The sequence below is a fragment of the Pelmatolapia mariae genome, linkage group LG16_19 (assembly GCF_036321145.2).
Source record: "Pelmatolapia mariae isolate MD_Pm_ZW linkage group LG16_19, Pm_UMD_F_2, whole genome shotgun sequence".
NCBI lineage: Eukaryota > Metazoa > Chordata > Actinopteri > Cichliformes > Cichlidae > Pelmatolapia > Pelmatolapia mariae.
The window spans coordinates 11,403,726-11,430,360 of record NC_086241.1 but is presented as its reverse complement, the minus strand read 5'-3'; the positions used below and the strand labels follow the sequence as shown (position 1 = coordinate 11,430,360).

The 26,635-nt window shown below is 38.7% G+C and overlaps 1 protein-coding gene across 2 annotated transcripts in view; it reads left to right on the top strand.

The window, feature by feature from the left end:
- Positions 1-26,635, top strand: part of epha6 (eph receptor A6) — a 186,386-nt gene that overhangs the window by 153,850 nt on the left and 5,901 nt on the right. For both annotated transcript variants that reach the window (XM_063499351.1, XM_063499352.1), the window contains 7 exons: positions 1,301-1,409; positions 13,325-13,395; positions 15,265-15,390; positions 16,042-16,227; positions 21,605-21,666; positions 22,019-22,228; positions 24,889-25,038. In XM_063499351.1, the coding sequence (XP_063355421.1) occupies positions 1,301-1,409; positions 13,325-13,395; positions 15,265-15,390; positions 16,042-16,227; positions 21,605-21,666; positions 22,019-22,228; positions 24,889-25,038 (914 nt within the window). The remainder of the gene's footprint in view (positions 1-1,300; positions 1,410-13,324; positions 13,396-15,264; positions 15,391-16,041; positions 16,228-21,604; positions 21,667-22,018; positions 22,229-24,888; positions 25,039-26,635) is intronic.

Sequence of the window (26,635 nt, the reverse complement as noted above, 5' to 3'; positions counted from 1 at the left end):
CAATCGAAAAACTGAATACAATCAACAGGGGAGTCTGACAATACAGCCTTGATGTTTGGTGTACTCTGAATCAATGTTTTCTCCCAGTGTGTATGTGTGAGTAGGTGCTTTATTGCAAGTCTACTCATAAAATACAAAGGTCCAGATGCCCTTTTATGTTGGGTCAGGTATTGTTGAGGGGTGATTTGGCTTCATAGTGGCCCTCTCCCTTCCAAAGCTGCAGAGCTTTGCTTTATCTGTGGATCAGAGAGTGGTTGGCCAAGCCTTTGTACTGCCTGGCCTTTTATCTGAAAGAAAAAAAAGCAGTTTTGGCCCCTGTCGCTTTCTCCTTCTGTGTCAGTCTGTCTGTCTGCCTGTCAGTTACTGTCACCGCAATAGGTTTTCCATCCGTCTGTGTATCTGTCTGTCACTTCTGTCATCCCTTTCCTCACCTTGCATTTTTCATCCCCTCCTCTGCCACCCCTCTCTCCCTGTGCACACCTCATTACAGCAGCATCAGTCCAACACATCTGTTTAGTTAGTGATGTGAAGCTTAGGACTAGGAAAATGGCCTTGTGTCATGTGACCACCGCCACTTTCACTCTACCATCCCCTAAATAGACTGTAATTATTTTTATCAACCAAAACACACATATTCTCGACAACCTCCGTTCACATATGTTCTCTTGGCTCTATTCACACACCCACTTAATGTATTAACTCACATGAGGCTCACTCTTTGGGCTAGCGACCACGCACCCAGATCTCCAATTCATATTCATTAAGCATGAAATATTATAGAAATAAGTTTGGTAATAGCAATCATCTTTCAATTATCTGGGATTCGTTAGCCTTGTGACAAGACACAGAAAAGGGAAAATCATGAATATCAAATGGGTCCAATTTAACCAAATGTTCATGGACTAAATCACAATTTCATGAATGAATAATATTAATTAAACAGCAGCAGGCAAATGAATCATTCCCGTATGAAAGCTAACAGAGGGTTTTCTTGCATTATGAAGAGCAGATCAAACATGTCTCCTAATATCTACCTATCAAGAGAGCTTACATGGTCAATGCATACTACACTGATGATAAGAAATAATGAAGATGATGTTGAATGATTGTTTTGCTGAAATCCTCTCACTTCCCTCTTATTTGTCCATGTTTGTTTTTATCTTTTTTAAGCGCTCTTACTCCGCTTTCCATGTTTCTAACATGATGATGTTATTTTACTTTTCCCCACATAATGTCTCTGCCCAGCTACATATTTTCCTTCTCATCTCATTTTCTTTCCTACTGTTTCTTTTACCTTCAGCCTCCAACATGGCTTCTGATCAAGGCCAGGTGTTAGTGATCGTCACAGCAGCGGTTGGTGGCTTTACTCTTCTTGTCATCCTCACTCTCTTCCTCCTCATCACTGGAAGGTAAGATGGATATACTTATCCTGGTTTTACTCAGAGTGAATATTTCACTGCATGGTTAGTTTTAACTGACATCCACTCTTGTCTGTGCATTAAGTGGAAATATCACTTTAAAAGTCAGTTGGGTGGTGTTGTCTGTGCTTCAAAGGTGGATATGGTAATCACATAATTCATTCTTCCTATTGGTTAGAGTATTTGGTTTCACTCTGCAGATATCAGTGCAGTGTAGAAGCCCCAAAAGATGTTCGTGTAAAGTTTTGCAGCCACAATGTCCACGGTGGCAAGTGGGAAGTTTTGATAAGTGTGCTGACCAAAGTCATGGTTTGTGCCCTATTTATCTGTCATATATATTTAATAGACTCTAATTTGTTCATGTAAATAGAGAGTCCTCTTTACACAGTAAGGTTAATTATGGAGTTCCACAGGGTTCTGTGCTAGGACCAATTCTGTTTGTCTAATTTTAAAATTTGTTTAATGATTTGAAACATTTAGGTGCAAAAACATTTTCACATCTTTGATATTTTTATATGTTGAGGTGCAGAGCCCTTAGTGATCTGAACATTTACTAAATGTCATCTCAGGCTTCAGGCTACAGGATTCAGCCTACAAATAGTTAAGGAGGAGGAATATTTCACTTGTTACCGTTAGTGAAGTATGTCGAAAGGTAACCAGGCGTCTTTAACAGCAGACAATTTGGCTTGTCATGACAGGAAAAGTACAAGTGCAGTTAATACTGTTAGGGACGGCTCTGATCCATTTAAGTATGACTGTAATGATTCATTTAAGTATGACTGTAATGATCCATTTAAGTATAACTGTAAGCTTCAAAATTCCTTACAGTAATGTATGTGCTCAATATTTCCACAGGGCATTGGCACAGCCTTTCACTACATTTGCTTCAGCAATTACCTTTGGACACAGAATACCACTAAAACCCAGAGAAGGGAAAGACATATCAACGAATTATAGGGTTATATATCATTTGTGCCCACTTATTTTAAGAGCAAAATGTGAATTTGTGTAGAAGGTATTGCCTTTATAGTGATTTAAATAATTAAGCAATTTTTAGTTTCAATTATGTATTAAATTGATAATCATGAGTTTTTGAACAAACTAAATTTCTAATCAGTTTTGCCAATTTATCACATTACATTAGGTAACCTAATAATTCAATCAAAGCACCAAATATATTTGAGGAAAAAGATACACAGACAGACACATGCAAAGGAAGAAGGAAAAAAGGTAAATCAGTAGTCTGCCCTAATATTAAAGATACACATTCAAGTATAGTATGTGGGCAGATGCACAGGTGTGTAACTCTGCAAGACAGAAAAGAAAAGCAACAACACTTTCAAGACTCTATTTCAGAAGTGTGGAAGCTAGATTTGGAAGCTAAATAATTTTCAGTTTCACTGTGAAGATACTGATCAAAAAAAAAAGTAGAATTGCTCACAAAAAGTGAAATATTCAACATCACAAATGCATCTTCTGTTTGCAAATAATACACATCCATTTAATATTGATGTTGAATTCACAAACATTTATGGAGACCATTTTTAAAAAGGAGTTTTGCATCTTTTGATAATATTTATAGTAATCCAACAATACGAACCTGTGGTTCCATTCACATGCAAATGACCACAATATAATAGCTCCTGGTAGTAAAACAATGGATTGATCTCCATTGATACAAATGAATTAAATCAAATAAATAACAGATCAAGACAGCTATTATTTTTCTAAGAAATAATTTTTGGTAACACACAGAGTCTGGATAATTTACTACACCCACGGAGTTCTAAAGACAAATACCAAAATTTGAATTTGGATTTAAAACATCTACAACAGTGATGACCTGTTTTGTCCAAAATAAGAGGTGGAAATGAAGCAAGATAAGCAAGAGTGCATTATTAAGATTCTGACACCTTGCCAGCAAAATAACTGTTTAAAAAATGTATTTTTTGTATTTTAGTTTTAAAGATGCTGAAGATTTTCTCAGTCACATTTGCTGGTAGCAGTGATATAAGCTCCCAGATTGAATTTTTAAGACACGCTGTCCGATCAGATTGGAAATCAAAAGTGTTTACAGTCAGACTGAATTGAAGTAAAAGGCGGACTGTCATAGAGGGAGGAAGATGAGATATCATTTAAAATATAGCGAACAACACACATCGTCAGAATATCTCTGCAGAGAGACATTGATAGTGTTGCAGTGGGTTATCTATGTGAAAAATCACAGAAATAACAAATGAAAAAATACAGGTATAAAGAGAAGTACAATGTTTCTAAGGCTGCAAATCTCATCTTTTGCACCTTGTTTTTTTATGCATTCGTCACCAATTGCCTGATAAACTGATTATCTTTCACACAATTACACAGTTTTTAATATGTAAAGATGCATTTGACTGTTTCTCTTAAGTAGACTGATACTTTTTATATAGCACTTTTCTACTCTAGCTGAATAAACAAAGTACTTCTAACTAAAAGCCTAATTCACAAGTGCTGTATTCAATGCCTTAAGCACTTCCCTACTATGACAGGCACAGAGTGGACGCAATATCTTGGCCAGCGATCATTCATTACATAAACTAGAGGACCCGAGGATCGAACCACCAACATTTCCATTTGTAGACAACCAACAGGCTTGGTGGGCTGTGGTTCACAACTCAGATGCTCCTGAGCCAAAGAACCCCAAGCCTACAGGGACTGGTATTAATGGGCACTTTTCCATTCAAGTAAAATAACATGAGCCACACCTACTTAGCTTTCTAGATCAGCAGAGATCTGGTGTGCGGAGGGTGTGAGCCATAACACCCTGAGCATATGTAGTGTAAATGTACACTACAATATACCTCTAACATTACTGCAGCTGACTAGTGTCCCACCAAGAAGGGATTTGACATTAGGAATGATTTGGTTTCAGTGGACAAAAATGTCTGTTCCATATAAAGTGTTTGATGTCTTTGGACGCGGGTCAATCAAAATACTCCAAGTTAATGATTTTCATCAAAGATTTCCCACAATTCCTTTTAATGGGGCTGACAATGAATTAGATACCTGGCGATATTGGTCTCCGGATATCTAAGTGATTTATTTATTTTTTTTGCCCAGTGCTTGCCATCATAAATAAAGAAGTGTAGGACAGACATGGGAACAGAGCGCAGCCTCGCACTTTTATACACACTTCTCCCTGGTTTGTGTGCAACAAAACAATCTTTTAATGATCCAAATGAAAAACACGTGTGGGTATAGCGGTGGTGTGCAGGGCCTTTATATTTGAGATTAAGTAACCCCTCAGCTCAGGACCCAATAGTAATGTTTATGAAGATTTAACAAAGTGCAAAGACAAAACAAAGCACACACCATAATTGCTTAATTCACTCAGCACTGACTCAGAAGTCAATGTGAGCTGATTTAACATGCAGGTGGTGTTTTTAGTTTCCTTAACACTATTGTCCTTAGCTTCTACCCGGCTTTAGAAGCACATGCTTTAAATGCCTTTAAAGCCTCTGGATGGAATGTGTGGACCCGGGACGTTTTTATTATCTAAACCTGCTCCTTTGACCTGATATTTTCTAATGCATTTCTTAATCTCTTACACTCATACTTTCATCAGAAAGCTTTAATTCAGATCCAAGACTTGGACGTGTTTCCGTTGTGCTTCAAATTCATTTTGACTGGGAAAAATTAATGGAACTTTTAGAGACTGCAACTTGTACTTGAACTCTTCATCCCGGTTGCCAGAGGATTGCAACCATGAACTTCACAGATATTATTTTATATTTTCTTTTTTTTATGTTAGATGTGCAGTGAACACCTTTATTGTTGGTTTCATTTAAATGCAAAAGTCCACAAAGTCCACGTTTATCAGCTGACATTTAAAGCATATTTTGGATTTTGGTAGTTGTGATCTATGTTTGTAGGAGGGTACTTTATTTAAGATGGCACACACAAACTAGGTGCAAAAGTTAAAGCAAACCCTTTAAACATTTTGAATTGTAGTACAAGAAGACCTTTTTTTTTTTTTTTTTACCTGAATTTGTCTAATAGCAGTCACAACAGCAGTTGGAGTGTTTTTTGACTCCATCACAAGCTATCATATCTGCGTCCCGCTGCCCTGTGTAGGAGGAACTTTCACTCTCTTTCGGTTTCAAAAAAGCTCCAAACGTACTTGAGCTGCCTGGAAAAGATGGGAGCTTTCAGTCATGCGCCTCTCATAGATGTAAGGTTGTAGAGGACTTGCTGTATGATGAGTGTTTAACACCTGGCTGGCCTAAAAGCTTCCTAAATTTACATCTATGTTTGCTTTCTGCTTATGCTAGATTTGAAGAGTGGGAGCTTCTATGAGAATGAAGGTGTCATGATTAAACAGATGTAGCCTAGCTGAAGAGTTTTGCACGACATCGCTGCAATGTTTTTTAATCATTTTCTTCATATTTCCTTTAATCCATCCTTCCTTTTGTGCCCTTTGTAGCCTCTGCAGCAGAGCGGTGCACTGCAGTGAGGTGACTGTGAGGGATGTTAGGGTAAGAGAGGAGTGGTTTGAATTACACTGATGCTTTGATTAGGGCTCTGAGCAAGGTTGTTTTACTGAGGTGTGTGGGTGGGTAAAGTGCTTTTGAATATGCGTGTGTGAATATGTACTCTAACAATGTTCGACAGGGCAGAGAACAGTGGAAGAAGCCAAGGTCTTTGTGTGTGATAGCTGTTATTGTGTGTGTGTGTGTGTGTGGCCTCCTTACAACATGAAAGCCGGTGAGACAGAAGGATAGGCGGATAAAGGGGATCAGAGGACAGGACTGGAAAAGACTGATAAAGGCACATGCCACCATTTCTTTAATGAACAGCTTGACCTCATCAGCAGAGGTCAACAGTAGCTTTCCAAATCCCCTTCTTGTCCTCTCTGCCACTGTTACCCGCCATGTTATCTGCTCTGTCTATCAGTGTCCAGGATCCCACAGACTTCACTTAGCCGAAGCCCAGTCTGGCAACCTGTGGCTCACAGCCCTCTGACACCTGCTCTAATCTGGCAACCCGGATTATGTTAAGTCTTCAAAGAGAAGAAGGCTCATATGTGATCACATGAACCCACACACACTTGCGGAAGCAAGCGCCAACACTTCCTCCTCTACTGCACTGTCTGCGTTTTCACCCCAAACTTATTCAGTCACAGCCTGCATTATCCTTTCAGTTAGCCTGGCCTCTCTGTCATTCTGGGGAGGTTGTTTTTGTTGATTAGAATAGTTACTGAGGCAGCACCTCTACCTCACATCACATTTGAGACAGAGAAAATGTATTATTAAAAAAAGAAGAAGAAGAAGTCTCCTGCATAATTCATGTGGCTGCTGATCCAGCTGAAGCTGTGGAGAAAAAAAAGCCAGCCATGAGGAAGACATCAACTTCTCCTGTTTCTTAAAACTGCAATAATCAATAATGTTATTCAAACAATTTATCATGTCTGTCTGCTACAAATTGGTGTCACGTGGAATCAACATAGGCCTACAGAATATCTGACTTCAGCTCCTGTCTGCTAGCCAAATAAAGTTTTTTTGTTCTTGATGTTTCCTCAGTTCAGTATGTAGCAGTGTGAACTTGATTTGTATTTCATATGGCTGTATATACATACAGTAATACTGGATAGGAGCAAGTTTAGGATAAGTGTGACCACCTCTGTAAAAGCAGTCAATTTGACAGTTTGCAGGTCTGGAGCATTCAGGTGTGTAGTAACACAATGCCCCAGTCTTCCCAAGAGTTGACATCGCAGCACATTCAACCCAAGGTCAGATCAGACCGTGTAATGCTCAAAGTAACTGCAAAAAAGCTAAGAGCTACATCTGTCAGATTGCAGAAATGTTTGACAGTACATTTAGAAAAAGACTGAATAAGTTTGACGTGTTTGGAAGCGTTGCTAGGAGAAATCATCTTTTCTTTAAATTGAGCGTGGCAGCACTGCAGCTTAGGTTTAAAAAGTTGCATCTGAACAAGTAGAACAAAAGTAAAACGATGTCATTTGTACAGATGAGACCAAAGTGGAGATGTCTGCTATCCAGTGCCACAACTGGTGGAAACACATCATGTAAGGACAAACGTTTCATACCAGTTATTAAGCACGGTGTTGGAGAGGTGATGGTTTGGGCTTGTTTTGCAGCCACAGTATATGAGCACCTTGCAGTCAACCATGAACTTTCTCTCTGTACCAAATATTCTAGAGCCAAATATGGCATAATCTCTTCAACAGTTAAAGCAAATCTAGAACAGCGTGGCTGAGATAAAATGATTTACAGTGTTGCAAAGTTGAAATGCTGTGGTGGAGCTGTGCATCCACAAACGGGCCCACAAACCTCAATGAACTGATGCAACTAAATAAGAGTGGGTAAAAATTCCATCGCAATGATGTGTGAGACTGATAAAATCATACACAAAACCCTTATATAAGTTATTCCTGCTAAAGGTGGTTGGTTCTACAAGCCATTGAATCATGGAGTGTACTTAGTTTTTTTTGTTTTTGTGTAGCATAAAATCTTGTGAAAACATCAAACACAGCTACCATATACTGTATATACCAAAATGTTTCTGGTCAACTGAAAGATGTTAGATATTATTTTTATTTATTTAGTTATTAATTTATTTCGTAGCTTTTACTGGCCCCTGCAAAAATGTATTGGTAGTTTGATTCGACAGCACATGAAGAATGTTATTCTTAAGGATTTATCACGACAACAAGGATAGTATATATGTGGCATATAAAGTCAAACAAATGAGCCAAAAGAGGATTAAAGGTTCAGAAAGCTGTAGAGACAGTAAAGAAATTCCTTAGAGGTGATCTTTTAAAGAAGTTCATCTGATTTAATGTTGTAGGTTTAAATGTTAGAGTCGTTTTTTACAGCCTTAATAGACTTTCGCAAATTTCTAGCGATAACTAATTTTTTTTCCCCCTGAGTTTTACCTCGGTATTTTTGGCAATTATTTTTATTATTTATTATTATATATAAGTGTTTGTTTAATTGATCTGTGTCACTTAAAATTCCTAAAAGCAGGATTTGCTTTGTTCTCATTCCTGATGAATTTAAGTAGTCAGGAAGTATTGTATATTCGTAATTTATAACTAGTCAGTTTAGACAAGAAATATAGTATACTGTTGAGGACTGGGGCATAAATATTCAATGTGGCTCACCTTGGAAGGCTAAAATATGTAAAGATATATTAAATATAGTAGCCTTTACTCAACATAGGCCTATGTTTTAAATTCTTTGCTTTTATTTCAGTGCATTTTTACTCAGGGAAAATTACCCAGTACTCCTTCCATCTCTCCCTAGATGTCTGTGTGGAACTAAATGGCTGCAGCTGTTTGTAATTACTGTCTTTCTATGACTTATTTATCAAACTCTTTGGTATATTAAGATTTTTGCTGCCTTTTGTTGTCTTGGGCGTAATGAGGAAGTGATGACTATACTGCATAATAATAAGAATAGTACACAAACTTGAAGGAAAGCCAGCTTATGAACTTGCACTGTAATCTGTTTATTATTGTTATGTTAATAGTAGCGTGTGATTTTAGTTGTGTTGTGTATATTTAAGCTCGAACAAGTCCCAGAGCAGCAGAAAAAAACCAAAAACATGCAGTTCCATCATGTCCCGCTGGAATCAGGACAAGCTGCAGACCTCTGTCACTCACCACCACCAACTCCATCTCCAGGAGGGAGATGCTATCTCCCTCCTGGACCACAGTGGTGTGGAGGAGCAGGGCTGAGAGAGGCAGACAAGTCTACAGCAGTGACAGTGAAGCGAGGACTCTCCTCCGAAGTGACAGTGTGACTGTGAGAGCTCTCTGTTCCTGCTTCTGTTCTGTCTCTGTTGGGGGTTTGGGTCAAGTCTCTGGGCTCTGCTCTTCTACTTTGTTGCTTCTCATTTAAAGGATAGCTATGGTGAATTTTCTGCCTCGCTCCGCAGAGGTATTTTTGCAGCACTGTTTGTCTCTTTGTTTGCTTTTCAGCGAGATTTTGCAAAAGCTACCAGGATAAATTTACTGGAAGAAAAAAGGGATGAAAGTTGCATTTTGATGGTGATTTGAATTAGTATTAAAAAGAAGCAAAGAAAAAGGCAGAAAAATAAGGAAGATGAGCTTTCACAGTAGCCTTTTAGATTTGTAGATTTTTCTTATTGTTAGCAAATCCTTTGAAAAGACCAAACCCAACAATGAACTGATCTAACTAGCAAATGTCTTTGTAACAAAAGCCTGATGAAGCTCATTCATCATTTTCTTCATTTCAAAAATATACGGGGAAATATAAAAAATAAACAAATTCAGCCTTTCAAACATGCTCTTTGCTAATAAATAAAACATTTGAATAAACACCAACCTTTTAATAAGCATGAGACTCTAGTTTTGTCACTTTTACTCTTCTTGCATGCTGCGTGACTGTAAGAAACAGGCAATGGAGTTCTATATTCTAATAAATGATGAAATATGAGAAAATTTATTAGGGGATACACCAGCGGGACCAAGAGCCCCTCATGCACATGGCCATTAATTAAGCCCTCTACTGCAAGATGTGTTTTAAAATTCATCAGCGATACATCCTCTGAGAGAACTCCAAGCACCTTTTAATTTTTTATATAACTATTTTTTACCTCACTGCTCCTCTCACACTGTGCCACCTCCACCTCTCACGCAACCACGTGCTTCACGGGTAACAGTGCCATGTTTAAATGAATCCATTACTCTGTTTTTAAATAACAGTGAGCCGTTTTAATGGCCGTCGGTGCTTCGGCATAAGATGCTTCAGAAAAGGGATAACTTTAGCAAAATTATTATATTCTCCCTCAGATATTTTTAAATTATAACTTTACAGATAGTTTAATGTAACTATTTAAATGTTAAAAAGTCAGTACTTTGACAGTTTGGATGCTGTTTTAATGGCTGTTGTAATGCTTTACTGCAGCCAACTTCAGTTGCTGCTTGTTTGTAGGTCTCTCTCCCTTCAGTTTTGTCTCGAGTAATTAAAAAGGATTCACTGTTTGACTGGGATGAAGTGACTGACTTGCCCGTTGAACGTGTTCTCCTTCATGCCATGCCTCCACTGTGAAATCCTGTCCAACCAGTTGAATCTGCCATTAGTTGAATCTGAGCAGAGAGTATAGCCATGTACCCTTCAGAATTCATCCTGCTATTTCTATAAGCACTCAATTTATCAGTAACCACTAGGAACCTGGTTACACTGGTAGCCATGGACATGCCCATGGCATAGCATTGATGTTTTAATCTAATCTTGAGTGTAACCAGCTCTTTGTATCTTGTTCTAAACCCTCTGTATTTCCATTCATGAAGGTGCCTCTTGACTGCGGACTAGTCATCTTATGTGGTCTTTCAGGGCATTCTTTCAGAGAACGTTCCTGATTGTTCAGCACTAACTTCAGATATTTTATCTGCCATGAAATATAAGTAAATGGGCCTCATCTGGCCATCAAACTGAGCTACTAATAACTGAGGGCTGCGTATTAAAATTATTTCCTAAACAGTTAATGCAGTTGTTTTATTACCCCCCATTGAAAGTCTACCCTGCAATCATCTCTTGATTGTATGATTTCGAATCTGCTTTGGTGGTGTAAAGAGGCGAAAATGATTAAAAATCATGTCATTGTGCAAAGTCTTACAGAACTAACTCTAACCCTCAATGACATTTTCATGCATTACATTGTTTTACTGGCAAGCCAAAGACATAACTCCCTCAGCAGTCATCTTTCAGTGCACCACAAAACTATTTTCTCTCAAGCATAACTTTATAGCAAACCTTCTTTGTTACCAATTCATCATTTCACACTCAGTACCTCAATACCATGCAGTTATTTTCAGACCTGTCCATATACAGCACTTTGCCATAAATATAACTCAGAAAAAGTTCCTTTGTGGTTTTTTTGGATTTTTGATTTCAGAGTTACATCCAAGTATCTATTTGGATAAAGTCATCTGTGGTCTTTTGCAGATGCTGTCATCTAATCTCTCAGCTTTTCAGACTTTCTTGGCAGCAGCTCTTTATCTGTTGTTGGCTGTCTCTCAGTCTGTCAGTGCCCAGATAAACTCTCCCACAAACACACTCACACACACAGGAGGACGAGAGAGATTTTACGTAGTTTTTTATTTCCAACAGTCAAATGTAGAGAAAACTTTTAATTTTCTTTGTTTCTTTCAGTTAAGAGTCATCGCGTGTAGTTCTCACTGAACCAGATGTCACTTTTCTTTCCATTTTCTCACAAATTGTGAATTGCGTGTGTGTCTCTCGCATTATATTTTTTAGCTGCAGAGCCAACCCCCTGAATGAGATGAAACCACCTCCATCTTTATTTTATCAGCAGACAATCTAACCTAACTCAGAGCCAGACTACGTATGTCTCTGAACATTTTGAAACAATGAAATGAAATGAAACAATCTGGTGCTGTGGGGTTATTTTAGTTGTTAGCTGTATAAGCTAGAATTTTGCCTCATTGTGCTGGTGTTTGACCCCGCTCACTGCAGCGTTTTTAAACAGAAAATGTTGAGGAGAGAGTCTAAAACTGATCATCTTTCAATCTGCGCATATGTTGGGTATGTAGAGAAAGATGAGACGGGAACGATCATTTTAAGTTGTCAGTAATTGTTTGGGAATTTTTTTCTTGTTGTTTTTTGCTGCTTGAAAAAGTTGCACATAAGAACTCAAAATACCAACATTACGCACGGAGCTCCGTGACTTGTGTTGTTTATATCAAGCTGTTTTTGCAGACGCTTAACTGTGAATAAGGGCCAGATTGTGCAGCACATAACTTGATGGTGATTGTGAGAAGTAGATGGGGATGTGTAATTCAGCATGATCCAGAGAGCACTATAAAATGATAACAATACCACAATCTATTTTGGGAGTAGCCTAAAGACATGAGAATTGGTTAGAGCAAGATTATGTAACCGCTGAAAGAAGCAAGCATCCCTTTCTTAAACAAATGAAAAGTAATTGTGTTAGAGTAGCATGATCTTTTATCATGCTCGGAGAAGCATTTTAATGGTTTTATCAAAAAAGTAACACAAAACACAAATCCACACTTTTGTGGTTTTCTACCTGTTGTCCAGTCATGATTTGTCAGGAACCCCATCTGATTAGATGTAATGTAATGCAAGGGGTACCTCTTTGGCTTCATTTTCCACACACAATGAAAGCCTTATAACTTGGATTCCCAACATGAAGATACAAAAGGCCTACAAACACAAGGAATCAACTCATCTTGTTGTTTCCTTTTATTCTAGTTTATTTTTACTTTACTTTTTTTGATGCCATCTCTTCTGTTGCTGTTTACTTTTTAATATTCTTTAAATCAAATGATTGGTTAAACCGTTAAGCCCAAAATCACGGTTTAGGTTCACATACAAGCTTTCACGCTTAAGGCACGTTTAAAATGCAAACTTCTCTCCGTGGTTACCACAGTTACGGGTCATTGGTTATCAGGGTTACACATCAACCAATTGTAACGACACCAGCAGAGCGCTTTGTCAGACTTTGAGGGAAAATTAAGGCAAAGAGGTACTCAAGTGTTACAGTGTAAAGACGCCATCGGTATGTGATAACATGGGAGAGAGAGATGGTCACCAGTAGTTCCACTGACTAGTGTATTTACAAAGCACTCTGCAGCCATCTTGAAATGCATTCTGGGTATTTATCCAGGCTTTTTTTTTTTTTTACTTTCATTTCAATGATCACCAGAACATGAAAACTGCATGTACAAATAAAACCTTTTTTTTACCCTGAAGGCTTTACTGCCTTCATCTTTGTTAATGGCATGCCTCAAATGTCTCTGTATTTAGTCCCAATACCCCCCACTATCCCAATAAAAGTCACATTATTGCTCATCTGATAAAGTTTTTACTCAATCAGTCATTCTCTGTGTTTTCCAGGTGTCAGTGGTACTTCAAGGCCAAGATGACCTCGGAGGATAAAAGAAGGGCGAATTATCAGAATGGACACGGTAAATCAATCAAGCTGCCTCTCTCCTTTTCCTTTGTTTTCTATGCCTATTGCCTGACTTTGCAATATCTGCTAAGTAAGTTCTAAGTAAGTAACAAACTCTTTTTGAAGCTGGTTTTAACACTACTTGTGTCTGAATGACTGAATATTTGTCTAGAAAGCGACATGTTTAATTTAACGTGGTGCCAGTAAACAGGGAATAAATCTGAAGTGAGTCTGAGAGCCATAGTAGGGAGCTAACAGCCACCTCTCTTCACTTTGCATTCAACATGCACCATGTACTTCTGTATGGATCATTTCCCATTTGTTCTTGTTCCTTTGCATATTGAATTTTGCACCGACTTCACCGTGAGCTTTTACAGAATACAAAAATGCCTCCCCGCTATTGTCACATGTATTTATTTAATAGAGCCACTAGCATGCTCCTTCATCTGTCTGTTTCTTCTTCTTTCCTTCATCTTTTGTCTTACTTCTTATGTCCACTTAAGTTTCACTTAATATGAACATGAGCTTTATGAGCTTTTTTATAATTTCATATTATTTTTTTCTTAATCTGGTTACACATGACAACTGCATCTCTGAGCTGTCAGCTTTTGCACTCCAGTACTTTTCTGTTGCTTTATATCTTTTATGCCCAACTTTTCATTCCTGACATGAAAATCACAAATTGAATTGAGAGCTGTGAAGTGAAAACTGGAGAGAGAGAGAGATATTTGAAAGGGAGTTGAGCAGTAAAATGAAGACGATGGTGACAAGGTGAGGGAAATTTGCTAGAGGATAAACAAAAAAGGGAGACTCAAATGAAGATGAGGGTTGAAAGGTACAGAAAGAGAAGAGAAGACAAAGAGAAATGAGGACTGTTCAAAGAGGACGGTTGGATCGAGGCCACAGAGCTACAATCGGCTGTGAAATACAGTGCATATCTCCTGTGTCCTGTTTCAGCAGCACAGTGTGAGATGCTGAGCAGAAGCTGTGAAAGGGGAACTGGGTCCTTGGCATTTTGCTTGTGTCGATTCGTGCCTCTGAGACAACTCGTTGTTGTTTTTTTGTTTTGTGATACTCTATCGATCCCTGAAGGAGAAGCACAGCTTTTGTCTGGGACCTCTCCGCTAGGAGGCGAGGGTCAGCGCCAGACCAGCAGCAGCTTGTTAAAGACTCGCTGACTTGCTCAAGGACACTTCGGCAGGGTGAAGGGTCGCTTTAAATAATGGCTAAAAGCTTGCCGCGGTTAAAAGGATGGTTCAGTGCTCAGTGTGCTACCCTGCGGGGATTTAGCTAAAGATTTGTGCTCGTTGTCTCACAGCTCGTAATAAATGGAAGTGGGAGGATGTGTTGAAGCCATTTGTCTCGAGAGAGTTGAATTTGTTTATATAACATCCTATGATCCAGTGCTGATGGAATAATATAAAAAATAAAAACAATTTAGAGCTTTCTCCTATCGATTTATCTAAGATATGTAGACTGTGTGAATGTGGGTTTGTCTTGCTTTTTTACTATGTTTTTGTCGGCAGCTGGATATTTCAATCATTTCTTTCATTTTCTTTTTAGCGTATCTGTGTGTTTGCAAACTGTTTTCCATGCTTTCAGTGATAACACAAGGATGTTGGGTCCTGTGCAGTCAGCTTATTATAGCGGTTGGTTTTTGCCACACTTAACTAAAGATCAGTAATCCCATGAGTGTGTTTATTTTCATCCTTTCCACATTCCCTCAGTGAATGTAAAACTACCTTGTGGGGTACAAGTACCACTGATTGTGTAGTATTTGAAGCATGCATAATGAAGTTGCAGCAGTACCGTCAGTAAACTCCATTAAAAAAAACTCCATGTACGCCACTTCACTGTATTGATTATTTGCCGTGTTTGTCCACAGTTCCTTTCCCAGGAATAAAGACTTACGTGGATCCTGATACATACGAAGATCCCACACAGGCTGTCCACGAATTCACCAAGGAGATTGACCCCTCCAGGATCCGCATTGAGAGGGTGATCGGAGCCGGTATGCTCACGCAGACGTGCACACACTCTTATACGTTGCTCACTGACACATAATGTTCTCCTGTGATCACAAGAGTATCATTTCATGTTGTTTTGGATAACAATAGTTTTAAATGTGATATGAGATTATCTGTTTTTACCACTCTAAACGCCTCTCTTTTTCTCCTTTGTATATACTAAAGAGGATGCCTTTTTCATCTGCCAGCTTCTCCCTGTCATTGTCTTGACACACGCTGTTGGAATATTAAAACTTTAACAGGTTTAGAGAACAAAAGGAAATGTAAGAATAGACTTGAGGCTTTTTTTAGAAGGTGAAAGAGAGAATGTTATGAAGTTAACCTAATCAGAGAAAAGCTAATAAGGCTGGAGTTTAAATGAGAACTCCAACACTGCCCCCAGGTGGTATGCTTCATTACCTGCTGATGCCGCGACGCTTGCTGATATACATCGTATGGTGTTTATGTGTGTGTCTATGCGTATTTATATACTCATGTGGCATTAAAAAAGTCTGCATTGCATAAATCATTAAATCTGGGTAGAGCTGATTTAAGGTTAGGTTTAGGCAAGTGGTCAGGAAGTGAAGATGTAAGTGAGTTTATTGAGCTCCGTGTGTGTGTGGGTGTGTGTGTGTGTGTGTGTGTGTGTTCTCCAGGTGAATTTGGAGAAGTGTGCAGCGGTCGTCTGAGAACACCAGGGAAGAAGGAGATTGCCGTGGCGATAAAGACACTAAAGGGAGGCTATGTGGAGCGTCAGAGACGGGACTTCCTGCGTGAGGCATCTATCATGGGCCAGTTTGACCACCCTAACATCATCAGGCTGGAGGGCGTGGTCACAAAAAGTAAGGAGGATTGTGAGAGAGTTTGCTTACTTGAGGCAAATTCAAATCATTCCAATGTACATGCAGTGTCACCTCTTCACTACGTTCTTCTAATATAGTCTGAAACATAGTTGGCAGTGATTTATGGAGGAGCCTGTACACAACTGATGCCGCTGATGAAAAACTGTATTTTTAAGCTACGAGATAAATCTTTTCTTCATAACTCGGTTCGCTCCCCCATACGGCTGCTGCTTTGCTGTATTCACTGCCAACACACAAACTCAAACCCAGTCTACTGCTTCTTCTGCACATTCTAGCCTAATGTGCCTAATGTCCCCCAACAGTTTCCCTGTCTGTTGCAGTCTGAGCTAAATCCTGATTTAACATTAAGCATTTTGCTTATAAAGCAAGCTTAAATGCAGGAACAAGAGCATTTGAAGTTGCTACCTCATTATCCATCTCAATGCTTCCTCTTCACTGTCTGATGGATAAAGTTCCACCTTTTGGTTTTTGGTTGGTTTTCTTCTTTGTTTGTTTTTTTTATGGTTGCTCTAAAAAAACCTTTAGGGCTGGAGCAGACTATTTTTTCATACTGAGTAATTAGTCACCATGTGAAATGACTTTGCTCTGTTAATACGTGGCTCAATGTCGCTATTTCTGCTTACTTATTGTGTAAATTTGTGTATATGTGTGCATTTTGTTTGCAAGTGGCCGGGGCTGCATGGCTGTGTAAGTCTCCTGTTTTTGTGAAGAAACACATTTTATCTACAAAACTCGTGTGCGTGAGTGTTTGAGTGTGGACTTGTTAACGAGCTCTGTTTTACGGGGCTCACCCTGTGCAACATATGGTTGTTTTTACAGGGGGTGTATAAACTGAGACATCGCTGTGAATATAAATGTGTCCCCTGAAGACTTTCAACCCCTCTGTGAATGCAAATAGAGGACACTCCTCAGCTCTGACCCCCAAGTGATAAAAACCCAGGCGATAAGGGTTTTTTGTTTGTTTGTTCCTAAGCCAATACTGTCATTATTACATTTAAGGCAATGATGGCTGGTTTTTGCAGCGACGTATTTAAGTGTTTTTATGCACTAACATCTCTAAAGGGACTGAGTGGAAAAAAGTCTTCCCAACAGCACAGAGCTGACTTGTGCGGTAAGACTCTAAAAACATTTTCAGTGACTGTGACTGAAAAGGACTTTCATCACATCAGAGGTCAACAACTGTGGCTGCCTGCGCTGAATAGACATCTTTTATCAATAGCACCTCTTTCAAAGCCATTGAGATCACTCTCTAGTCATAATATTGCATCTGGTCCCTTTGTACGTTTTTTCATATGTTCTTAAGGCTTTAAATAATAACTTTTAAATTTTATATATAAGTATATATCTGATATCTGAATAAACCTGTTTCCATGACTGCCAATTCAAAAGTGAACATATGCATACAGCACCTTATACATATTAAAAGTCATTTGTGTTTGCAGCGGGGCATCAGATACATAGAGGCTGTATGTATCCTATCTGTGTTCACCTGTCTGTCTTTGTCTTTTCTCTCACTCTCTCCATCTTTCACTCCTTCCATCTGTTGTTGTTCTTCGGAGACTAATTATGGAGAGTATTGTGCTGTGACTGACTGCTATACCTGCTCTGAAATAACAGGTGACACATTAGATTCTGGCAAGCAGGTGCGTTTGTTTTTGTTCAGGCGCTGCACTGCATAACTATATATTGTTTCCAGACCTTGCTAATTAGCTCAGGAAAGCCAAGCTTGATCAAATAATTTCTTGTCTATCCCTGCTGGATTTGTGTAAGGAGGGATGATATTTAAAAGTGATAGGCTTTTGCAGATTTAAACAAAAACATGTGCTCATTTGGTCTCAGGCAAGTGATAGAGTTCAGCAAAGAACAAGGCTTTACTTATCTAGCCATATGCCTGTATATATACGCCGTGTCTTCCATTTTTGTGACTGGATTATACATTATGAAGCTCAACACATATTATTCCTGAATGTGTGTTTATTTTAAGTTGTTTGGCTTGCCGATTTGAATACCACAGTAGACTTTCAGAGATTATTTCATCAGACAACGCCATTGACAACAGGTGCTCGGTCTTTTCCAGTGGAAATGCTCCAAGCACATTCTGTTTAACAGAAATGTTTTAAGCCTGCAGCGCTTTACAATTTCTGTTTAAACCAAAGTGGAAGATGCTTCATTAGCAATCCATAGGAACAATGAAATGTTGGTGCTCAAGTGACCATAACTCGCACCATCTGTTATTTTTATAATTATCTTATACTTCAGACAGTTTTGCATACTTCTTTTGGAAAAGTTGCTGTTCAAAGCCGTTATAAAAGTTAACCCAGCATTCATTCACCAAATCAACTTCTCATTTAGCATCTTTAACCTTTTCTTTTGTAAAAAGTGCAAAAGCAATTTACCTTCACAGTCACGTCCTGTGGAAAACTAAGTACACCCTTACAGCTCCCATGGGAATTAGGAGGATAAGTAGATAAGTAGTAGCCAGATACTGCTAATCAAATATTGACCACCATCAAATTCGACTAGATCTATAAAAGCAGATGTTTGGGCAGTTTGCTGGTCTGGAGCATTCAGGTGAGTATTAACAGCATCTTCCCAGTCCTTGAGAGATTACCCCAAGGTCGGATCATGCAATGCTCAGACAAACTTCAAAAAACTCAAGAGCTACATCTCAGAATCTGCGGGCCTCAGTTAGCATTTTAAATGTTAAAGTTCATGATGAAGCTCACAAAAAAACCATGCATAGTTTAAGTTTACAAAGCTGCATCTGAGCAAACCACTGCTGGAACAGTGTCTTTTAGCTCAACTAGACCAAAGTGGAGATGTTTGGCCATAATGCACAACATCAAGTTTGGCCAAAGTCAAACAGAGCACATCAGCATGAACTATCAAGCACAGTAGTGGAAGAGTGGTTTGGACTGGTTCTGCAGCCACATGACCTTGGCCTCTTGCAGTCAATGAGTCGATCATGAACTGTTCAACCAAAGCAACCGAGACTCATATGTACCATCTGCCCGACTGCTAAAGATTGACTGAAATTGGGTCACACAACAGGACAATGATCCCAAGTATATTAGAAAATCTACACCGTAATGGCTGAAAAAGAAAAGAATCAAGTTGTTGCAAAGTCAAAGTCCAGGACTCAACTTAACTGAGGTGCTAAGGGGAAACCTTAAAAGAGCTATCCATGAATTCATGTTTGCAAACCGCAGTAAACTGAATCAGTTTTGTAAATAAAATTAAAAAAAAGAGTGGGCCAGGCCAAAATTCCTCCACAATGATGTGAGAGACTGTTAATGCAATAAAGGAATTATTACAAGCTATTGAATCATGCGGAGTAGTTTTTTCAAAGGACTGCAGAGTCCTGTGAAAACTTTCTGTTTTGACTGAATGATTTTTTCATTTGAAGGAATGATGGTCTAATTACTCCTCTAAACTTTTCAGTTTCAGCAGCTGCACATGATACAATACAAGAAACGTGTCTTGGCTCAGTATGTCTTACTAATAATATGTTGTAGTCACTCAAACAATAACAAATATTGTCATTGAGATTATAGCGCAAAGCTGGCAGGCTTCCTTATGCTGCCTGTCTTTTTTTTTTTTAACAATTTAGCTTTTTTTCTGTCAAAATCCAGCAGAGTTGCACTATCCAGATGCACAAAAACTCAATTATGTCAGTGCCTGTAAACACGCTGCTATATTGTCCAAATTATAGTCCAACTTGTAAATGAGAAGTCATTTAAATTCGAATTAGACTTGACATTTAAATAGGTTTAAGTCACATTATTGTGTCAACCTAATCGAACTGTTACTGTCTCTACTGAGCTAAAACACTGACCCCAAAACTGAAGTTTTAGGTTTGTCCTTCAGCTTCAAAACAGCACTATTATTCATCAGTTCAGATGAAAAAATACATAACAATGTGCATCATTTTGTAAGCTTTTTAAGTATTATATGCATATATCAGAAGTGTCCAAACCTTGTGGTTTGTTCATATATCGCTGTCTCCCTTTTCGTAAAAAATGATCTATAAATATCTTTGAAACAGGAAAAAAATGTGGAAAACTAGGAATATTGGATAGAAATTAAAAGTAAGACAGCAGTTGTCTGTTGAATTATGAAACAGCAAATACTCACCTGAAGCTGTGTTGAGAGACCCCATTTTATAAATGTCTGTAAAATATTCCATCTTGCGTCATGTCATTTTCCTATTCCTGTGTGAGTTTTAAAAATTACATGAACTGAAAGTGTAATAACACGGTGTCTCTTCACCAATCAAATACTTGTCTTTCTCTTCCCGGCAGTTCAGGAGGGTTTACAGCTCACCAGAAAACAGGCCTTAGACAGTTGGTTTCTAGCTGTAAACCAGTCAATCAGTAACTCTGTAGGGATCCTCGGTGGGGAAACAAAAACATTTGGAAAGAGAAACTGGGCTTACATTCTTTCTAACTAATGTTTCGTGTCATACATGGACTGAATACTGAATACGGGTCCCAACTGACCGGCTGGGTATTTTGAAACGGACAGATTTTATCAATTGAGCAGCTTGACTTGATGCATCAATAAACTGCTCATGTTCTGTGAGGTTGTTTTTTTTTAAGTTGTTTCCCCTCCTGGATTTTCCTGAAATAGTAACTAAATTTAAAATAATTGAAATACTTTGTCAGCCACTCTTTATAAGAGCATAATGCGTTTTCTACATTAATTCAATTATAATGTTTTAGATGATCAGTGGATCATGTAGGATGGCATGAGAGATAGCATGCAATATTCTTCTTTTATCAGAAAATTCATAATTAATCTGTTTAATCTAATTCTTTAACTGCTTTAGACTACTAGCTGTCTTCTCCATAAATAAAAAATCATTCTCATTGTATGTTTAATGCACGCTTCACTTTGAAGTCTGCTTTACAGTCTGGCCGAGTTTAGTTGGTTGTTTCAGAACCAAAAATAATCAAATTTTATTTCAAAAACATGCAAACTGAATTAATACTACAGACTGAATATATAATTAGTATTTACTGCAAAGAAAAAGGGATGATAAAACTTGCTTTTAGGCCGTGTTTACCTTATGAATAGCAAGTAGCTATGGTAGGAGCAAGCAGCATACTCAGTTTCTCAGGCAGGACTCCTTCACTTCACTTCTTCGACTTAAGAGGCCAACTAGTGACATTTGGTGGCTAGATCCAGCCTTTATAAACAGTATGTGCTTTGGACCACAGACATTGTGAGTCTCACTCCATTTTTGCCAAGTTCCTTTCGGTCTTATCCTCCAACCTACACTGTAAACAGGCCACAATGCCACAGAAATAATCTGAAATAAACACGGTGTATGTGCTGTCTTTGTGTGTTTTTGCAGGCAGGCCTGTTATGATCGTTGTGGAGTACATGGAAAATGGATCACTGGACTCATTTTTGAGAGTAAGTGTTGGAGTGTCGCAGAACTCAGGCATGATTATTTCCTCAGATAGTCTCAAAATCTCTGCTGTACATATTTTTTACTGCCTCTGCATGCCTTTGCACTTAAGGCTTTGCAAGATCACTTCTAGTAACATTTGTGACTCATCACTTATATGAATTATGTAATGTATTTACTGTAGCATACTCTCCTCTCAGTTTGCTGCTCAGCTTAATTCTGAACAAACTAGTTTCTTCTTCTTTTCTGTCAGTAAATTTTCTTTGTCTTGCTCTCTTTATCCATCCTTACCCTCCTTTTTCTGTCTTCTCCTTCTCTGACCCCATTCTTTCCTCAATATCCTATTCTTCCTGTTAGCAACATGATGGTCACTTCACCGTCATCCAGTTGGTTGGCATGCTGCGTGGCATCGCTTCGGGCATGAAGTATCTGTCAGATATGGGCTACGTTCACCGAGACCTGGCAGCTCGAAACATTCTGGTCAACAGCAATCTGGTGTGTAAAGTGTCAGACTTCGGCTTGTCCCGAGTCTTGGAGGACGACCCGGAGGCAGCTTACACCACAACGGTACACCTGACACCCTCCAATAACTCAGCCCTCATAAACCAAGCAGCTGCTGCTAATTTATTACAGCTTTTCACAAAGCTGAAATCATTTTGTTCTATGTCACAACTGGGAAAAATGTTACTGTTAGGGCCTGCACTGAGGTTGCATCGATCCATTATTTTCCTGGGATTTTAATGTTGAACCATTTTAGGAAACTAAGGCTGTAATGCGTAAAAAGCTTCTGTTTTTTTAAGTTGTTTCTCCATCGTTGCATTTTATCGCCTCGAAAATTGCTAGATGTGAAATATTGACAGGTAAAGCCAAGAGAAGTCTAAACAAAAGATGAAAAACAAGGAGCAAATTCAGAGGGGATATCACTGAAACATGAAGAGATGAGCAGGCAAAGAAAGTAAGCAGGAAGTGTAATCGATTGCAGAACAGACAGACTGACGACTAACAAGGGAGACGCAGAACAATATATACACATGAGGAGCGAATAGGGATCAGGCACGGGTGGACAATAAGTGCAAAGCAGACAATCATAGAGGTGGGAAAACAAAGGAAACAAAACCAAAGAGGCACATAGAAAGTGATTACCAAAATAAAACAGAGACACTGAAAACACAAGGAGAGACAAAGGAAACACAGGGGATAGTGAGGAAAGATAATCACAAGTTAGTGAGGAGATCTGAGCCTCGACAATAGCTACAGCAGCACAGTAATATCCATGATAAAAGTTTTCCCTCACTCCAGTCTTATTCACAGCCAGCTGGTGTAAATCTGGCTTTGGTAGCGAATCTCATTAGAAACAGAGACTGAAAGTTTTAAACCGCAAAAGGCACGGAAGTCCAACCTAGCAGCTGTTCCCTAGCTGTTAGGTTGGACTAGTATGCCAGTATCAAAAAAGAAAAACGGATTTCCAAAGTAGCTTCTACACGTACTCTGAAAACTTTGCATCTCCAGAAACCTTGTTTTCAAAAACACATCAATACTGAAGCGAGGAGACGAGAGTCTTGTGGATCTTTTTTCTTTCAGCACCTGTTGCTGCTTATCATTGTTTCACTCAAACAAATCCCCAGATATCAGTGTGGAAAAGTAAAATGAAAATCAAAAATGAAATATGACACTAAAAGTTTTGAATTTTCAATTAAACGGTTCTATTTACTGTGTATGCTGATGCTATCTATATAAGAAACCTGATGCATTACTCCAACTAGATTAGGCTGATTTAATTTAGATTTTCCTGCTTTACCAGCCGAGGCAAGCAAAAGATGGACTAGCCCTTAAATTGCAAAAGTCAAACTTTCAATGCTCATGTGCTAAATCTGTCTGAGCCCACAGTGACCTCCATTTCCTGGTTTGTATTGAGGTTTTTGTGTGAGGGAAATGCTGTGTTTACGGCTCCAAGTTGAACTTTCTGCCTCACAACACTGTGGTTGAAATCCACAAAAGGGAAGTGAAAGGTGAGGTGAGCTGAAAGGAGAAAGGGGAGAAAAGAGGCAAAAAACCAGAATATTTAGCACAGTGACAGCAGCATTATTGAAGACTACTTTTTGTTGTTATATCATACAGGATGAGAGAGTCCAGGCATATTTACCATACCTATTTGGACAATTGCACATTAAGCACATTCAGTTTGAAATTATGACTCGAATGCAAAAATACGCAGAGTTAAAAAAATCCAGATTTTTAATCTGAAAACAGGCAATGGTCGTACACTTGGAGGCAGTCAGTGAGGGCAAAAAGAACAAGCAGACAAAAGACAAGATCCCAAAACTGCAAAAGGTCATAAATGGAAGAATAACAATGAACACTAAGAAAAAAAACACCCAAAACAAAAACTAGAAGCACTGAAACCTTTACTGCAAATAATACAAGAGGACCTGGCAATTAGGCACGATATGCCATGCACTCCCTAATTTATTAATTAGGCGGTGCAATTGATAATTATTCACTTATTAAATTTAAATAAACACCACCTTGGAAAGTCAGAGCACCCACACCGACCCTGAGTTTGCAATCCAAAAGGCAGCAACACATGTAAACAGCAGTAAAACTGTAGAATTTGTAATCTGTACTGTCACTGCTGTGCATTTGTGAATTACTACAAAAGCCATACACAAAGCACCGACCAGGCTTTACCTGTGAACGTCCTGCTGTGGCATTTTTAAGCACATAAAAGAGGTATGGCATTGTACCTCAGATATTACCAACCTTTAACCTTTATATTACCGGCTGAACAGCTCCACCTTGCAGAACGCTGCCCGTTTCTGTGATTACTACTGCTGAAATGTGACGTTGCTCTTTTACTCTGACATCAGACTTTTGAGATGAAAGGAACACAGCATATCTCACAAAAAGGGTGCGAAACCGAGAGAACAGATGTACTGGATGCTACAATAAAGTACATCTCACTTTATATTTGTACAAGGAGTCCAAGTTGCATCAAACCCAGTAGAAAAACCTCAGTGGAAGGTACAGCCTGTTTTAAACATTATAACTAAAGTTTAGTGACTTTTCAAGTATTTAAGGTCTGAACTGAATGGTTTCAACAGTGGATGTGACTTTGGGGACTTTAATAAACTTGAGGAATGCATTTACTATATGCTGGCATTTTGCTCATATGTGTACTTGCATTATTCATGTGTGGCTTTGTTTTACCTTTTATTTTTCATGAGCAGGGTGGTAAGATCCCAATTCGATGGACAGCTCCTGAGGCCATCTCATACAGAAAATTCTCCTCAGCCAGTGATGCATGGAGCTACGGCATTGTAATGTGGGAAGTGATGTCTTATGGAGAACGACCATACTGGGAGATGTCCAATCAGGATGTGAGTATTCTTGTCATATGAGGAGAAAAACTATTAAAACTAGCAGGACTTCATGATAAAAATATAGAGCTTGTGTTTTTAATATAATGTACTTTAAGACACTTGATGTAAGATTTTCTGAAATTGGATTTTGATGCTGTGAAGCAAATAAATTGCACATTCAGTCTATTACTTCGGCATTTCATTTTTTTTTTTATTTCACTCTTTATCCTGTAAAATTAACTTTACATGTGTAAAAGATAAGCATATTTTACACGAGGTATACGAAGAGAGCGTGTAACACCTATTCCAGCATGTGGTATTACAGGTCATGGTTACCTGAACTGGAATTGTAGCTGGAGGCTACTTGCAGAATAAAGATATCTCTACTCTTAAAAATTATATTTTGTGAGGAGTGGAGAGGCCAGACAGTTTTTAAGTAGGTGGTCAGGCCAAAACTGTTATTTACATGGGGGGGGGGGGGTTCATTTTGTAATGTTTTTTGTTCCTGTATTTAATCAGTGTAGTCGAGATTGCTGTTGTTTGCTTTTGGAGCAGATGTCACTGTGTACACCATGAGGATTCATATAAAATAATCTTTTTTATAGTTTTCAGTTAAATTAAAAAGAAAATTTGGAAATACTGCTTGATTTATTGATTTTAATTGTTGGTACATACAGTAGTAATTTGTTAACATAGCTCATAAGTTGGATGCACCATTAAAATGTGTCCATGTGGGACCAACAGCTACTGACTTGAATGGATAACCTGACCTAACAGGCTTCATCATTTGTTGTGAGTGGCAAGAAGCCAAAAGTTGGTCTTGTTTTGTCTCTAACATGATTTTGCACAGCAATAGTAGAAACACACTGTGGTAGCAACTAGAGGATACTTTGCTGCTATCTTTATTCTGTTGTATGGCTGGTGGGAACCAGTGTTAACATGCAATACCACCACCTGTTTTATTGAAAAATCATCCAGGTAATTGCTTTCATTTTTAAATGTTCTCATCAATGCAGTACGTTGAGCATATAAAACACCTGTAGAGTGTGATTGCTGTGTACTATTTGCTTTTGAATCACTGTTTTCTTCATGTGTTCTGCTCAGAGTTATATTGATGAGACATTTTTCTCTCACAAACCTCTCCTTTAACCTCAATCCACAATAATATTGACATTTCAGATCCTCCGTTCCTGCTTCACTGTGTAAATTCTAAGTTTGTTTTCCATTATATCTCTTAAAGTCGATGCCCTTTCACCTGCTCTATGACTATTTGCTCACATCAAAAACCTACCTCTGAGAGAATCGAGGTTAGGAGCAAAGATACTGGTGATATCCACCCAAAGGATAAAAAAGATGAGTAAGAGGGAATGGAAAGAGCAGTAAAGGTCAGAGGTTTAGAGGACTGCGGGCCAATCAAGGGAGAGTTTATAGCTGTGGATTCAGTGCAGCTGAGCAATCCGCTGATCCCTGGGCTGTGGTCAGGGATTGGAGGGACCTTGGTGGAAGCATATCCATCCCTCTCTCCGCTGAGTGTGAAAGCTCGACTGTAATCCCCTCAACCCTTTACAGACAGACTCACACACATACATACACAGATGACCCGGCACACACATTC